This window comes from Apiospora kogelbergensis, assembly GCF_038363985.1.
Source record: "Apiospora kogelbergensis strain CBS 113332 chromosome Unknown utg000005l_segment0_segment0, whole genome shotgun sequence".
NCBI lineage: Eukaryota > Fungi > Ascomycota > Sordariomycetes > Amphisphaeriales > Apiosporaceae > Apiospora > Apiospora kogelbergensis.
In genome coordinates, this window is record NW_027117422.1 from 4,632,146 (window position 1) to 4,648,743 (window position 16,598).

At 53.4% G+C, this 16,598-nt stretch overlaps 6 protein-coding genes across 6 annotated transcripts; 5 read left to right on the forward strand and 1 right to left on the reverse strand.

Moving 5' to 3' along the window:
- Window positions 1-446: 446 nt before the first annotated feature.
- PG998_008136 (deoxyribodipyrimidine photo-lyase) lies at window positions 447-2,246 on the forward strand (the record flags this gene model as incomplete). The annotated part of the gene is made up of 1 exon (XM_066874952.1): window positions 447-2,246. The coding sequence occupies one exon, from the start codon at window positions 447-449 to the stop codon at window positions 2,244-2,246; it is 1,800 nt and encodes a 599-aa protein (XP_066730897.1).
- Window positions 2,247-3,124: 878 nt separating this feature from the next.
- PG998_008137 (uncharacterized protein) lies at window positions 3,125-5,590 on the forward strand (the record flags this gene model as incomplete). The annotated part of the gene is made up of 4 exons (XM_066874953.1): window positions 3,125-3,424; window positions 3,497-4,440; window positions 4,500-4,623; window positions 4,673-5,590. The coding sequence occupies 4 exons, from the start codon at window positions 3,125-3,127 to the stop codon at window positions 5,588-5,590; spliced, it is 2,286 nt and encodes a 761-aa protein (XP_066730898.1).
- Window positions 5,591-5,942: 352 nt separating this feature from the next.
- Window positions 5,943-9,808, reverse strand: PG998_008138 (uncharacterized protein; the record flags this gene model as incomplete). Its single annotated transcript, XM_066874954.1, has 8 exons — window positions 5,943-6,472; window positions 6,576-6,921; window positions 7,224-7,314; window positions 7,496-8,774; window positions 8,834-9,038; window positions 9,107-9,413; window positions 9,495-9,620; window positions 9,669-9,808. The coding sequence occupies 8 exons, from the start codon at window positions 9,806-9,808 to the stop codon at window positions 5,943-5,945; spliced, it is 3,024 nt and encodes a 1,007-aa protein (XP_066730899.1).
- A 274-nt stretch (window positions 9,809-10,082) lies between these two features.
- PG998_008139 (uncharacterized protein) lies at window positions 10,083-10,562 on the forward strand (the record flags this gene model as incomplete). Its single annotated transcript, XM_066874955.1, has 1 exon — window positions 10,083-10,562. One exon carries the CDS (start codon window positions 10,083-10,085, stop codon window positions 10,560-10,562), a length of 480 nt encoding a protein of 159 aa, XP_066730900.1.
- Window positions 10,563-10,877: 315 nt separating this feature from the next.
- PG998_008140 (uncharacterized protein) lies at window positions 10,878-13,782 on the forward strand (the record flags this gene model as incomplete). Its single annotated transcript, XM_066874956.1, has 3 exons — window positions 10,878-12,418; window positions 12,486-12,575; window positions 12,633-13,782. The coding sequence occupies 3 exons, from the start codon at window positions 10,878-10,880 to the stop codon at window positions 13,780-13,782; spliced, it is 2,781 nt and encodes a 926-aa protein (XP_066730901.1).
- Window positions 13,783-14,392: 610 nt separating this feature from the next.
- On the forward strand, window positions 14,393-16,197 carry PG998_008141 (isotrichodermin C-15 hydroxylase (cytochrome P-450 monooxygenase CYP65A1); the record flags this gene model as incomplete). The annotated part of the gene is made up of 4 exons (XM_066874957.1): window positions 14,393-15,341; window positions 15,437-15,580; window positions 15,647-15,779; window positions 15,918-16,197. 4 exons carry the CDS (start codon window positions 14,393-14,395, stop codon window positions 16,195-16,197), a joined length of 1,506 nt encoding a protein of 501 aa, XP_066730902.1.
- Between the last annotated feature and the right edge of the window lie 401 nt (window positions 16,198-16,598).

Below are 16,598 nucleotides of genomic sequence, written 5' to 3' on the forward strand. Positions count from 1 at the left end.
ATTCTAGCTTCCCGCATTCCTTTGCCAAATCCCAGCTATTGTTTCTACGTATGTAGACCAAAAAGCAAAACAAAAGACATGGCGCCAGACCTTAACAGGCTAGCCCACAATCTCCGGTAAAGCTACCGGGATCTAGGCTGAACCCTTTCTTCAGATCTGCTCGACTCGGGCACGATCTCAGGCACACCCATGACGCATTAAACATCGAGCTCAAAAGGCGAGCAAGGCCAATTGAATGGCAATATGGGAAGGTAAGTGATTGAGAGACCAAGCAACCTTGGTTTTCCCAAAATGATTTGAATCTTTCCTTACATCTGGGGCTCATTGTCCTCACCTCTCCATACATGGCCATTTGTCTGCTGCGCAAAGCCTCGCCATTCATTCGCAACTGTCTAGCAGCCGCCACGAGATCCGCGATTCGAGTGAAACCCCGGAGTTTACACGCCATGCCACCGAAGCGCAAAACACCCACCTCGGGCAAGGGCGAAGCGGAAGGCCTTGAGATAAAAAAGCAGAAGCAGGAAAGTTCCTACCACGATAAGAACGGCGGCACTGCTACCGCTGACCCCCTTCGGGAACCGCACCCTTTCTCAGCTGAAGCGGAAGAAAATGGCGTTGTGCTGCGGGAGTTCTACCCGCACGAGATGTCCAACGCGCGGGCGCTCGCCTACAACAACAACGAGCTGTCCCGGCCCATCGAGGTTCTCGTGAAGGCCATGGAAGAGACAGCCGAGGCCCGCAAGAAGGTCAAGGTCAAGGACGCCGTGGTGCACTGGTTTAAGATGGACCTGCGCACGCACGACAATCGCGCGCTCTGGATGGCGAGCCAGAAGGCCCGCGAGGCCGGCGTTCCGTTAGTGTGCATGTACATTGTCAGCCCCCAGGACTTCGAGGCCCATCTCCGGGCGCCCATACGCGTCGACTTCATGATGCGCACACTTCACATATTGAAGAAGGACCTGGCGAAGCTCGGCATTCCCCTGTTTGTCGAGACGGTGGAAAAACGCGGAGAGATCCCTGCACGCATCATTGGGCTCCTGGAGACGTGGGGCGCGAGTCACTTGTTTGCCAATATGGAGTATGAAGTCGACGAGCTGAGGCGCGAAGCCAAGTTGGTTCGGAATTGTGCAGGGCATAATATCGCCATGGAAGTCGTCCACGATACCTGTGTCGTCCCCGGGGGCTCTGGCAACAGGAGCTGGGAAACAGTACTCTGTTTACAGCCCATGGTATCGGTCATGGGTCGCTCATGTGCATGCGAACCCAGAGCTATTGAGTCTTTTGATCCACCTGAGCCTAACTCGGAGAAGGATAGACAGAAGGTGACGGCCCTCTTCGACTGCGAGATACCCGAGGCCCCCGAAAACAAGCGCCTCTCCAAGGCGGAGGCCACGCGGTTCCATGCTCTCTATCCCGCCGGCGAGCACGAAGCCATCGATCGGCTGGAGAAGTTCGCAGAAGAGAAGATTAGCCGCTACCATGAGAAGCGTAATTTTCCGGCTCAGCCTGGAACCTCCAACATTTCAGTCCACCTCGCAGCCGGTACCCTCAGTTCACGGACGGCTGTCTGCTACGCGAGAGACCGGAACAAGACCAAGAAGCTGAACGAGGGATTTGAAGGCATCAAAGTCTGGATTAGCGAGGTGGCCTGGCGTGACTTCTACAAGCACGTGTTGGTCCATTGGCCGTATGTGTGCATGAACAAGCCCTTCAAGGCCGAGTACTCGAACATCACGTGGTCGTACAACACTGAGCACTTCGAGGCCTGGTGCGCGGGCCGCACCGGGTACCCCATCGTGGACGCGGCGATGCGGCAGTGCCGGCATATGGGCTGGATGCACAACCGGCTGCGCATGGTGGTGGCGTCGTTCCTGTGCAAGGACCTGCTGCTCGACTGGCGCATGGGCGAGCGCTTCTTTATGGAGCACCTGGTCGACGGCGACTTCGCGTCCAATAACGGCGGCTGGGGCTTCAGCGCCAGCGTCGGCGTCGACCCCCAGCCCTACTTCCGCGTCTTCAACCCCATCCTGCAGAGCGAGAAGTTTGACCCGGACGGCGACTTCATTCGAAAGTACCTGCCCGAGCTCAAGGACGTCAAGGGCAAGGCCATCCACGACCCCTACGGGCGCGGCGCCGGCGTGCTGGCCAAGAAGGCTGGGTACCCTCAGATGATTGTCGAGCACAAGGCGGCCAGGCAGAAGGCAATAGATGTTTACAAGGAGGGCATCAAGCGGGACACGGCTTGAAATGTCGTACTTGGCAAGCCATCTCAAACCGCAATTGGGGAGCCGTCAAGGCAGTTTCTATTAGTCTCGATTTGGGTTTTTGATACCCCTCATTCCACAGAACAGATATGTCGTGATTTGCTCCCTTGCTCTTTATGGCTCAAATTCTATGCTGGTGGCAATTGCAGAACAAGTGCGAATCAGCAAACCCATTGGGTTTCGGCAGGTTGTGTTGCCAATTCAAGCCCCGATGATCGTTCGATAGTGACTGGTCTTATTCACAATCTAATACCCTGTCCGACGATGTCCGGGGAACATGCCGTTAGCCGAGACATGCGCGTGTTGAAGATAAGAAGAGAGGAGAGAGAGATAAGGGTGACTCCGACAGCATTCCGGTTCCCGACCCCGATCCCCAACCCCCAACCCCAGTTTCTTATGATAAGCTGTATAATGGTGCAACGTTCAATCTACCTCCAGCGAGGTACCATGTCGACGTCGTCTAGTGGTTCCGTTCCCTTATCACGGTACTCCAAATGATTGGCCAACACCGTTTCTCTTTCCCCAAGTTGCCTAGGTCCTGTCATACAACGATGGACACTGGATCTAGCAGTCACACCCTCCATCAACCCCCTCATGGCGAGTCACGGTTGCCATATGCACGTATCTATACCCGCATTAGACCGGCCCAGATGGTATTGCGGCAGGATAAAACATGCCTCGTGATAAATAGCAGAAAGTGCCACGGCGTCCTGCTTTCCTGGCACCTTCCCTTGGCTTCTGTCTTGGCCACTCATGCCAATTGCTTCTTTCTGGTGCTGCAAGTGACGTCTGTTGGTTGCTTCTCCCTCACCCTTGCGAACCCTAGTTGCGGCGCGCCTCGGCCTATCTAGTAAAAAAAGATGGAGTCGGAGAAGATTGGCCGTCGCTGGTCTGAAAATGGCGACCGTAAGACAGAGACGTCCGATGAGACCAAGGCCGACTTGAAGACAGCGCAAAACCTCCACACGACCCAAGACATTGAGCTGGAGCATGGGCATCTGGCAGAGCTGGAGGTCGATCTTGACCGTGTTCTCGGCGAGGAGGAGGAAGGCGAATACGAGGCCGACACGAGCCCCTTCCCAGCCGTCCGCGCTGTCGTGCCTGAGACGGACGATACGGGCATCCCTGTGAACACATTCCGCGCATGGTTCCTAGGAATTGTAAGTACGGTTGATAGACACCGATTTTGGCGGTCGAATTAGCAAGATTGCATTACTGAAAACCTCGCGTAGGTCTTTGTGTTCCTTGGCGCTGGCATCAACCAATTCTTCGGACTTCGCTACCCGGGAGTCAAGATCGTCTCCCTCGTATCGGAACTACTGGCCTTCCCCCTCGGCGTCGCGCTTGCCAAGATCCTGCCCATCAATCGCTTCAACCCCGACCGGCACTTCAACATCAAGGAACATGCCCTAGTCACCATAATGTCCAATGTTTCGTTTGGGTTCGGGTCGGCCGATTCTACCAACATCATCCAGGCCGCCAAGTTCTACGGCTTTTCGTTGCAGCCCGGCTTTTCAGTTATGGTCGTCTTGTGTTGTCAGCTGATGGGGTACGGCATCGCTGGTCTGTCTATCCCGTGGCTAGTGAAGCCAGCCACCATGATCTGGCCTGGTGTGCTCAGCAACATTGCCTTACTGAGCTCGCTACATTCCAGGGCTAATGCTATGGCCAACGGATGGAAGATCACTCGTATCAAGTTCTTCATGGCTGTCTGCGCCGGTGCCTTCGTTTGGTACTGGTTCCCCGGCTTGATCTTCACCGGCTTGAGCTACTTCAGCTGGATCTGCTGGATCGTCCCGAATAACATCGCAGTAAACCAAGTGTTTGGTATGGTGACTGGGCTCGGTCTGTTCCCACTTACCTTCGACTGGGCCATGGTCGCCTACAACACCAACCCACTGCTGAGCCCCCACTGGGCCGCCGTCAACGTCTTCTTCGGCTTCGCGCTCTGGTTCTGGGTGGTCACGCCCGCGCTCTACTACACAAACACGTGGTTCACTTCGTACTTGCCCCTCTGCACGGCCGATGTGTACGATCGCTACGGGCAGGTTTACGATATTGCCCAGGTTATGACGGACGGTGTATTCGACCAGCAGAAGTACGCTGCTTATTCACCGCCCTACCTTCCCGCCACCTTCGCCTTCGTTTATGGGATATCGTTCGCTTCTATTACCAGGTATGTCGGTTCTGTGAATTGATGGGGACTTATCGCCGACTAATTGGCTATCACGACAGTGTGCTTTCGCACGTTTACTTCTTCCACTGGAGTGAGATTAAGCATGCTTTCAAGGGGACTCTGAAGCTTGACATCCATGCACGTCTCATGAAGGCGTACGCCCAAGTGCCTTGGTACTGGTGGGTTGGTATCGTTTTCGGTGTCGCTGGCATGAGCATTGGCATGGCCGAAGGGTACGGCACCGGCTTGCCCTGGTGGGGGCATTATTCTGGCTGTCGTCATCCCCGCCGTCTACATGGTGCCTTGCGGCATGATTCAGGGCATTACCAACGTCGACGCCAACCAAGTCAACGTGCTTTCCGAGTTCATTGGCGGCTACATGTTCCAAGGCAAGCCGCTGGCCACCATGCTCTTCAAGATCTTGTCCACAGACGTTGTCGGTCAGGCGCTCTACTTCGCCCAAGACATGAAACTGGCCCACTACCTAAAGATCCCCTCGCGGACTCTGTTCTTCGCCCAAGGATTGGCCACCATCCTCGGAGCCCTCACGCAGACGGGTGTGACGCTCTGGATGCTGGGTAACGTGCCCGAAGTCTGCACCGCGGACCAGCCCAACGGCTTCTCCTGCCCCAACGGCCTCACCGTCTACTCGTCGTCGGTGATCTGGGGCCTCGTGGGGCCCGCGCGTCTCTACTCGGTGGGTCGCATCTACAGCGGCCTCAACCACTTCTTCTGGATTGGGCTTGTTCTGCCGCCGCTGACCTGGTTCGTTTGGAAGAAGACGGGAAGTGAGTTCGTGCGCAAGATCAACTGGCCACTTATCTTCGTGGGGACGTACAATGTACCGCCCGCCACCGGCATTAACTACAGCTCCTGGTACATCGTGAACCTGATCTTCAACAAGCTGATCTACCGCCGCTTCCGTGCATGGTGGACAAAGTATAACTACGTCATGGCGGCGGCGCTCGACACGGGTCTCGCCCTCGCAGGCATTGTGATCTTCTTCGCCGTCACCTACGGGCCCGGCGTTCAGTTCCCCGACTGGTGGGGGAACACCGTCTGGAAGAACACGGCGGACGGACAGGGGGTTCCATGGTTGCAGATGCCGGAAATCGGGTACTTTGGGCCCCCTAACGGCACTTGGTCGTGAAAGTTGGAGGGGTTAGGATAATGGGGCTTTAATAGATATGAATGCCGACGAAGTTACTTTCCTCTCTTAAAAGGCATTAGACACGATACAATCTAAACCAACCTATTAGGACGACTCATTCGGGTTTGATAGAATATTTTAGGGGACGTACGGTGTTACCCCTTTTAATTCAGTGGTAAAAAGGGGGTCCACCTTTCACGCTGGACGTACAGCGGCAATCACCAGATATTAATAGAGTTTATATCCAGGACTATACTACATAGCGTAAATAAGCCTATCGTTCCAAGGATCGAAAACGGCTGGGCCAGTCCCAGAGAGAGGCCAGGGGCATTGGCTCGTGACAAGTTCACATTTATGCCTGTAACTCTCGCGGTCTAATACTGGTCTCAAGCTCTTGTGGACTCGTGTAACCCCTAGAGGAAATACCCGTGTAGGTGCTGGTGACCTCTTCCGAGTCTAGTTGCTGTTTCTGTTTCACTAGCCCTACATCATCGTTCGTAACAGCCCCCTTGCGGCTACGACGACGACAAAGAGCCCAAAATGCAGCTCCAATAACGATGAGTGCGGTGCCCAGACCAGCGCCTACACCTATGCCCGCAGACGTGCTTGCCGTCATTGGCTGATTGTGAATCGTCGTGGGATCTGTTGTTGGTGTTGTTGACGATGATAAAAGCGTGGAAGTTTGCTGAACATACCCCGCTTTGGGAATGGTGAAGGTGGGAAGTAATTGGGCGGGCGCAGGCGCCGAGAAGGGCTCCCCTAATTCTATCTTTCCTGGCAACGGGTTTGTGCAGCCTCCATCAGTCCCCCATTTGCCTGTGACGTTACAGCATGCCCAATCCGACGTCTTGGGCTGGTATACAACGTCCCAGCTGTGGTCTTCTGTTGCGCGTGAAGGAATCACGGTACGTAGTCAGCAATTCTTCAGTTCCAATGGCCTGTGATAATAAGACCGAGTCGCGAAGAGTTCTGGAGATCTTCTTACTGCACTGTTTCCGGCAGATGGGGTCCGGGAAATCTGGGTTGGTGCATCCGGATCTGTAGTAACCACTTGTGCCCTTCAGGGCCTTCGCGGCGCGACATAAGGCGTTGTTGAGGCAGGTGTCTCCCTTGGCGCAGCAGGGCAGCACCTTAGCAGTGGCATTGAAATCGCCACATGGTGACAAGTCAGGTGTGTAAGTGGTCCAAGTGCTTCCGTATTTGTCAACCGCAAAATTGTAGCAATACGTGCTCATGGTAACAAGTTGATTGCTCTTTGGTGGGGGTAATCGGGTAAGTGCGTATATTTGGGATCGTTCATGACGGATATGCCCAGCTTTATCGGGGTGTTCCTAAGCGGTTTTATGAAACCTACTGTGCTGACCTGATTCAAACCATAGTCTGTTAATAGGGGCACCACTCCGTACGATGGGATGCGGCGTATTCAGCGAAGGATGAGTCCAGGAAATCACTTGCTGTGGGGGTCATGGTGCGAGATGGCGTATCAACAGTTAGAGTGCCGGCGTTACCCCCAGCAGCCCCCAGTATTCGCAGTCAGCATTGGGGTTGGCAGCATAAACGCTCGCCGAATCATGAGGCTCAGTCCCAAGCTCTTCTCATCTTGTTTTCAGCTGTGACATCAGCCTTGACTCACAACGCAGTTTCCGTTGGCTTCTTCACAACCATCAGCACAGCCTGCTGCGGCGAGTTCCGTGGGCCGTTTCACATAAAGATATGTGCGGTCCCTAAGATCTCACCGTAAGCATGCGCCCATGGGGACGTAAGGCTGAGGATTATATACATATGCAAACAACGTTCCATTGAAAACGGCCACTAGATAGATTGCAATGCTGATCTCTATGGTCATCTCCTGTCAGCAAAGCTTGTCCATGTTGTCCGCAGTCCTCACATCAGAATCGACCATACATGGATTCCATCATGGAATGCGATATCAAGGGCGTATAGTCCATGTTTCCAGGTGATAAGGAGATATACTCCGAGCCAGGATCCACCAGCTGCTGCAATCCGCTCGTTCGATTGGGGCTCGTAAGAAGAATCTTGAAAAGAGGACCATCTCGCGGCACCACAAGTTCTTTAAACAACCCAACAATAAAATTGAGGTCGGCGGCCCAGTGTGTCTGCTCGTACCACGAGACGCCGTCTATCAGGACAAACACCCCTACCCCCTGTGGTGTTTGGCCCACCAGTAGCCTGAACACCTCGCATAACGCCGGCAGAGTGCGATTGCGGCAGTCTTGGAGAAACTCGAAGGTGTTGATAACATTCAAGTTAGGACGCGGCTCTTGCAATGCGAGCACTAACTGGGCAATCAGAGAACGCAGCATGCCGTGAGGTCCGCTGAGATGGTCCTCCGCGTCTACGTCAAGATGTAATCCGCAGAAGAAGTGCAAGACCACAGTGTTGGGAAGGTCGAGAAGACTAACGGCTATCGTGCTGGCTAGAACGGACATGGGTGACACCTTCTCTAGGCGTAGGGACCCGGCGGCCAAGAGTAGTACCGAGTGAGACGCACCAAGCCAGGTTTGGAAGTGCTGTGTTTTCATCAGCCATCGGGCTCTGGCTTTGCTGTCGGTGTCCATTCGGCTAGCTTGCCTAAGCACTGATGACAAATCGTCTGTCCAGGATTGAGGGTCGACGTCTAGTATTTGCATCAGCTCTAGTTCAGAGAGTGCCGTGATAGGTTGCGGCGAGGGTTGCCTCGAGCGGCTGAATTCAATATGCAGTGCCTGAGCTGCAACGTGGTCCCTAAGAATGGCATTCTCCTGGGCCATTCTCAATACCATAGTCTGGGCTTCGGCCGCAAAGTCAACTGCCGGGTGGTCTTTGACGACAGCCTGAATTTGAGATTTGACTTCCTGGCGCAGGGTGTCAATCAACTGCGTGCCAAATACACTTGCAAACTGCACCAAGTTCCTATTGTTCCTCTGGGTAAGTTGCTCCAGGTCCTGTCTGCTAGCCATTGCGTCCAATTGCCCGGAGACAAGTGCAATGTCCTTATTAGTCTCTTCCAACCTTGAACGAAGTGCCTGTATGCCAGCGTGGCTCTTCGCTTGCAGTTTCATCTTGATCCGACTGATTGTGGACTCCATCGCTGATGTCCTTCGCTTCATTTTCTCTAGAACGCCATCGACGGTCTGCGTTTCTGGCGTACCACCAGCCAGGCGATTCAAAACTCGGGAGAATCCTGTATTTTTCATTAATCCCAGGGGCACTTATATATACGGTAATGGTTATGACACGTACTCTTGCGACTCCCATGCAGGATCTGGATGAGATCCGGTATATCTTTACACAGTTCGTCATAAAAGGTTTTTGCTATGCTGGATATGTCTTCGTCCTCATCTCGGCCGAAAAGCTTATTTGCTGCGTCTATGGTGCGAATTGTCTCAGGAATATCCTCAAATGTTTGAATAATCTTCTCGCGATTCTGCTCCTTGTGACGTGCAGTCTAAGTAGTCGTTGTTATCAGCTTTAATAGTATTCCGATAGAGTGAGGATACGGAATGCTGCGCTTACCGCGAATAGAAGCGCAAGGCCACCCTTGATCACGCCAAGGCCATATTCGTCAGGTACAAGCTCAATCCATGGCTGCATGTACGGAGCAGCACTGGCTAGAAACCGGTCTGCCTTACGGGATGTTTTCTTGGATAACTTGGGATTCCCCAACTTGACAGCTTGTAATTGATCTAAAACATCCTCCCATGAGCAGCTGAGGAGATCGAGACTAGACGTTTCACATCGATCGAGCTGATTACTCTCAGTGGTAGCCAGTTGATTCGGCGCTGGAATACTCCCAAACGTGACTAGTAGCTGCTTCAAGTGTCTGATCTCGTGTTAGCAACACACAAACACTAACACTGGTCTGTTCTACTCACTCAACAGGGGCTCCGACCCAGGGATAAACCTTGAGTGGTCCGCCGAGTAGTAGGTCTTGACTCCATAGGCTTCATGAACGCTGCTACCTTCTCTGCTGAACCATGTCGCGACATCCTGAGCGGCTTCAGCACCGCCGTTATCAGACGGATCCGGGCTTCCAGTCTGGAAACTCGAAGCCATCTGGAACACGTACTAGGCTTACAAAGGTGGAGTGGGTGTACAGTAACCAAACTGTTCGGATTCCTGGCTGTCGTTGACCACGGCTATGTTACCAAGAGACTCGAAAGAGCCCCAGGGTGGCCACTGGCCAGCACCCGAGCCCCTCACAAACGAACACAGCATTTTGTCAGGCCGAATCAGAGGATCGTTGGATGTATCACAAGTGGGGCGTTTCACTTAGCGAGACCGGTTGTTGCGTCCAGAGGTGGGAGCACAAGAGATGCAAGGAATTGTCAATAGAGGATTTGGGGGCTGGCAAAGGCGGGGTTCATTCTGGCAGCGCCCACCTTGGAGACCATGTCCAACGCAATCATCTTCACTTGCGCCACATGTCTTGGAGCAAGACCTCCTTTATTGGCTGACTGCCGCATATTTCCATCCAGGACCAGACCGGGTCATGGCGGAACGCAGGAATGACGAGAACAACCGCGCGTCGCCAACCCCTTTGTCAGAAGAGGCTTTGGCGGCTTTACAACAAGGCCTGGCCCCCGATAATCACGGGGAAGACTACAAGACTCTGTATGAGAACGAGAGATACCTCAAGCTTGACGAAGCGCATAAAACACTCCACGCGCTGCAGCATGGAACCGATGAACGCCTGAAACAGTTCGAACTTCGACTGAAGAAGGTCGAAAGTTCGGCTTCAACCGGTGCTAGATCACCATCTGTCAACTCTGAAGCATCCGACCTAGAGGACGACCATCAGCTAGGATACGAAGAAAACACCATACCCGAGTACATTTCTGTGAACTTTGAGCTTTTCAAAAACCGCTATGGAGAGAAGGACGGCAAGAATTGCATCGAAGTCCTCATAGCAGGGTCGGATTTTGATGAACAGGTCCGCCAGGAGCTCGGTCGGCGGGGGAGAGCTCGATGAGAAAGACCACAAGCGCCGCGTAAATTACGATGAAGACGATGAGGTTCTCATCCAGAGAGTGCGGATACAGTCACCGGCGATATTGTCGCTCCTTTGCACGACACTGGATGACCCCCATGCTAACCTGGAGTGGAAAGGACAGAATAGGACAACATTCTACCGCCCATTCGTCTGGTTTGCCTATGTCCAAGATAAGATGAAGGCTGAGTTGAGGAAGCTCGAAGATCATTGGTCGAGTAAATCAGCATACCTGACTGAAGATACAAGAGGGAGACCGTGCAAGAGACCCTTTTTCGCCTACAACAGCGGGAATCCATGTCTGAGGGAAACACAAACGAAACAGCCACGGTCCCAGACAAATCAGGATTCGTCACTAGTACGAATGATGGAACTGAGAGTCCCAAGAATAAGTCCCTTGGGCGGAGGACCGAGAGAAGCCTTCTCCAGAAAGCACTTATGGCAAATTACCACACGCTTCTGGAATTGCGTTGCTACGCGGAGTTTGTAGAAAAGCGCATCCGACCTTCAGCATGTCGTTACGAAAATCCAGACAGACCCGGGGCGCACACAATCCGCTACCAAGATTTGTGGTATCTGTTCCAGCCCGGGGAACTTATCTATACGAACAACATCACGATCCGGCCGCCGAATATTGGTGGCCTTTACCCAAAGGAGCATATTGGTCGGTTATCGGGACTATCCAAGCCTGATGCTACTTCTACTCATCGCTGTAACAAGCCCGCGTACCTGGCATGCACATCTCGAAAGTCAAGAATTGAAAACATCGATTTCATGGTGCGCTATTATTCCCTCGACTATAACGGTAACGAGTTCGGTCGAGTTGAATGTTTCACCATCGTTCCGTTTTTCGAAGGACTAAGAGACGTCACCAGGCTGCCAATTTACCCACTTCGGTTCCATAAAGAGCAGGAAGCTCTCAAAAAGTCCTTTTTAGACACTGGGTCAAAATTCAGAGATGCGGTATTCTCCCGACACATGGGCTACTGTGGCTGGACTCGCCCTTGGGTCACACAGATACCACCACCACCAACACCGGCCAGGCCTGCCAACAGCGAAAGTTTCGAGGAAGCTTTCAACACGAACCAGGCATTGCAGCCTAGAGGCACCACAATAAGAGACTCGAGATACATTGAGAGTGATGTTGTGATCGACGTTGTCGAGGCCACCAGGGCATCTCAAGAAGCACGAAATAGGTTTCCAGTTCTTAACAAATCCATTCCAGCAATGCATGCTTGCCAGGACTTGATCGAAATCATCAGATGGAGCGACAAGAAACGTACAGAAAGGCTGTCAGTCATCCAAGACCGTACGCAAGTTGAGGACGCGATATCCTACCTGGAAGTGGGCAGGTTGAGGGGAGCTGACCGGTTCGTCAAACCGCAAAAGCACCCCGAATGGACAACAGATGATATTTTACTTCTTCCCCAACGCGTTCATGCGTATGCACTCAGAGAACGCAAATTCTTTGAAGCAGACGTGCGGCGCCTCCGTCGGCTCCAGACAGACACAGACGCGTTTGGCAGCTTGAAGATTGACCCCGGGCACATTCGCATTGTCAAAGCGGTCGTCTCATCTCACTTCCAGCGCAAGGAAATGGAAGAAATGCCCGAGTTCACGAATCTCATGGACCAGGACCTTATCCGCGGGAAAGGTCGGGGCCTAGTTATTCTTCTACATGGGGCACCGGGCGTGGGGAAAACGGCCACCGCAGAAGCCGTTGCCCTATGGCACAAAAGGCCATTGTTTGTCATCACATGCGGTGACTTGGGTTTCACACCTCAAGGGGTAGAATCTTCGTTGGGCGAAATATTTCGCCTTGCTCATTTGTGGAATTGGTACACTATGAGCTCCAGCAGACCGATACCATTGCCGAACCGCACCAGCTAACGTTGACTGTCTTAGTGTCTTGCTTCTTGATGAGGCCGATGTATTTCTGTCCCAGCGTGAGACCAATTCCTTACAAAGGAATGCCTTAGTTTCGGTATTTCTACGGTAAGCCCTCAGTGCATAGCTCTGACACGCAGCTGCAACTAAGCATTCTTTGCCTAGTGTACTTGAATACTATAACGGAATCTTGTTCCTCACCACCAACCGAGTCGGAACTCTCGATGAGGCTTTCAAGTCGCGTGTGCGCCTTTCCCTCTACTACCCAGCTCTTGGAAAGACGCAAACAGAGGAGATAACCCGTATGAACCTTGTCCGCCTCCGTACCATCGAACAGCAGCGCGCCAAGGCAACTGGGAAAAAGCCGTTATTTATTGAGATGGAGAAGATTTGTAGGTTTTCTACAGAACACTGGGATCGACACGAGAAAAACGACGGCGAAGGAAGATGGAACGGGCGGCAGATTCGTAACGCCGTCCAGATCGCAGCGTCTTTGGCTTGGTATGACCGCAAGACGAGCACGGATCCGGGAGCCGAGGAACTCCCGCCCATTCTAGACGAGCGCCATTTCCAAACCGTCGAGAAGACCATGACTCTGTTCGAAGGGTACATGACGAAGACCAGAGGAGGCACCGACACATTCATCTCCCAACAGCGCAGCGAGCGCTATGATCGGTTCAAAGGCGGGGATTCGAGCAGTTGGGAAGAAGGCCGGCCAACGGCACCTGGACCGGACCTGTCTAGTTCCGCCCGTGGCGGCCAGGCCGTTGGTGGCTGCCATAATTCTTATCAGAGCAGACAAAGGACACCACAGCAACAAACCTGGTCTCGTAATCCAATGCCAAACGCGGCAGGGCCAGCAAATCCGTTTATGGCAGGTCCGTCCTACTCACTCTCACCAAGCCAGCCGTACGGTCAAAATATACCACATTATCAACAGCAACAGGTACAGACAGGTTACGGTGGCCAGGCATCGCAGCAGCCCGCCCACATAAACCCATCACCCGCGTTGATAAACATGCACACCGACCAAGGGCCTCAGATGCCCCAAAGTTCTGCCGCTGGGACCCAATGTTACTCGCAAAACCAGATGCCACATTTGAGCCCTCATAGTACCTACGCAGCCCCAGGGGCTATCTACACACCAGAGTGGCAACAAGGCACCAATTATCAGCCTGGAGACTCGACGCCGCGTTCATCGCACCATACGGGAAACAATGTGCTCGGTTCCATCGGAGCAATGAACACGCCCTCGATGAATCCAGATGGGGACAATCGACCACTAGGCCAGCCTTTATTCCAGCAGCAAGGGTAATGGATTGACTCGAATCACGACGGCGTATGTTGGGACATAAGCCGAGGGGGTCTGAAGGGTCCTTTTTCTTTCTTTCTTTCTTTCTTTCTTTCTTTCTTTCTTTCTTTCTTTCTTTTCTTCGTTTCTCGCGGTTTAACATATGGGAATACGTAAATGCGGAATATGACTTAATCGGGATGCGTACAGAGTACGTACTGGCTTTGCCATACCGTGTCTGAGAAAGAAATATATTCTATGAAATCCTGCTGTGGGGTATATCGTTGACGATTGCTGTGCCACATGCACGTCCCGGGATACGACGCTGCACTGTACTTTTGGCGAATCAGAATCCATTGGCTAGTCTTGGATACGGGTGGGAACCAGACCCCTGTCGTGCGACAAGACGCCTGTCTTTGGTTCCGCCCTTGCACAGAACTGGCGTGCGACAATAGCCTATCCGGCCTCCTCGGGCTTCTGCTCGGAAGAACTCATCGGCAGAACCCTGGCGGTCTGGTCGTCTCCAGGCTTCGTGTAAGGGAGGGCATATCTCCGCTCTATCCCTCTTCGCCCTATATAGCCCGACTGATCCTTACATACAAACTGGGCAGTTCTGGATTAGACACGACCGAGAATGATGTTGTACGACCAAATATCGGGAGATTGGCAAGGGGTCTTAGCCAGTCTCCGAAGCGCATCTACAACCGCGATACTTCTCGCCACCGTTGGTTTAGTCCTTTACTGGACGATATACCCCATCTACTCGTTGTTTCTACACCCACTTCATTCTATCCCCGGTCAAAAGCTGTCGGCATGTACTCGCATTCCATATTGGATTGCCTGTATCAAGGGTAATCAGGTCCGGCACATGACCAAGCTGCATCGAGTGTACGGCCCGGTCGTGCGCTACGGGCCCAATGACCTCAGCTACAGCGACGGCCGCGCCTGGCGTGATATCCATGCGGTGCCCAAGGGCAAGAAGGAGAACACGAAGGAGGTCAGGTACCACGGACGCCCAGCCAACGGCGTCTACCACATCATCGCAGAGCCTTCACAAGAGCGCCACGCCGTCTTGAGGGACGTCTTCGCCCCCGCGTTCTCGGAGCAGGCGCTGCGCCGGCAGGAGCCCATGTTCCGCAAGTACGCCGACATGCTGGTGGGCGCGCGGCCGCGAGGCGGACGAGGCCGGCGCCGCCGTCGACCTGACCCGGCTGCTGAACTTCACCACCTTCGACATCATGGGCGAGCTGGCCTTCGGCGAGCCCCTGGGCCTGCTGGCCAACAACCGCTACTCGGAGTGGGTCGCCACCATGTTCAACATGCTGCGCGTCCTGCCCATCGTGCAGCTCATCGACTTCTACGCCGTGACGCGAACCCTCTTCGACATGCTCGAGCCCCCTTCGTCCGCCGGAAGCGCATGGACCTCTTCAACCACACGGCCTCGCGGGTCGACAAGCGGCTCGAGAAGGGCGCGTCGGACAAGCCCGATCTCTGGAATCTCGTGGTGAACTCGCACGCCCTGACGCGCGACGACATGCACAGTAATGCCATAGTCTTCATGATGGCGGGCACCGAAACAACAGGTGAGTAGCCTTTGCTTGTTTGTGCGCAAACCACCTGCGCCCTCTCTCCTCCTTCTCCTACCCTTGGCAATCAATTCCTAACCAACCTTTCACAGCCTCGCTATTGACGGGGCTTATCTACTACCTCATCGCCAACCCGGACAAAATGAAGACCCTGACGAAAGAGATTCGCGAAACCTTCCCAAGCAGTGACGCGATCTCTTTCCAGGAGCTGGCGAAGCTCAAGTACCTTGATGCCTGTAAGCTAATTCATCTCTCAGCCGCACAGCGTGGCTCTGGTTAGCTAACCAATTTCTCATGGAAAGGTCTCCGAGAAGGCCAACGAGTATACCCGCCACTCCCATCGAGTGTTCCTCGCGAGATAGCGCCGGGCGGCAACGAGATCCTTGGCAGATGGATTCCAGAGGGTACTCGTGTCTCTGTCCATCACACTGCCACGTACCAATCCCCCGTCTAACTTCAGGTAATTGCTATTTTATGTTTTCCTTTCCAAGATTGAAACCACGTTCGAGCACACGAGTTCGTTTCTTTCAGCCCAGAAAGTTAAGACCACTGACAATGTCGTTCTCCTTTTAGGAACCCCGATAAATTTGCGCCTGAACGATGGCAAGGCGACCCAGACTATGCTGACGATAAGCGCGACGCCCACCAGCCCTTTTCGGTGGGCCCCCGTAATTGTCTCGGTATGAACATGGCGTGGCACGAGATGCGACTTATCCTTGCCAAGCTACTTTACAACTTCGATATTGAGTCGGATGTTGGACCCGAGTGGCGAGAGCAGGATGTTTATGTGATCTGGGATCGCAAGCCCCTGATGTGCCGCTTGAAAGAAGTGAATGCTGCCCATGTTGCATAGAACCTTCTATTCTAGTCTAGAGAGTGGAACGTATCACGGATCTCAATAGTGCCATTGAATTTCTAAGTGTTGGGCTTGAATCCTGTATACATAACGAAGATCCTTGCTACGCAAAAGTGATGAAACCAATGAATTACAACTAAAGGATACTTCGCGCCTTTCATACGTTCTTCCTAAAGGTTGGGGACAGAAATGAACCGGTTGGCGCAGGTCTTTCTTCAGGCTCATGGTCGATGCGCGGGAGCGCAAAGAGTGCGTAATCCAGCTGGTGCTCACCAACATGTCTTTGATAACCGGCCATGGAGCGATGTCGGTGACGAGGCACGGAGCCCCTATATTGACCACGCACAAGTGTTCTACGCAGTTTCGGCGTGTATATCCGGGAGCCAAGGAATTGGCTT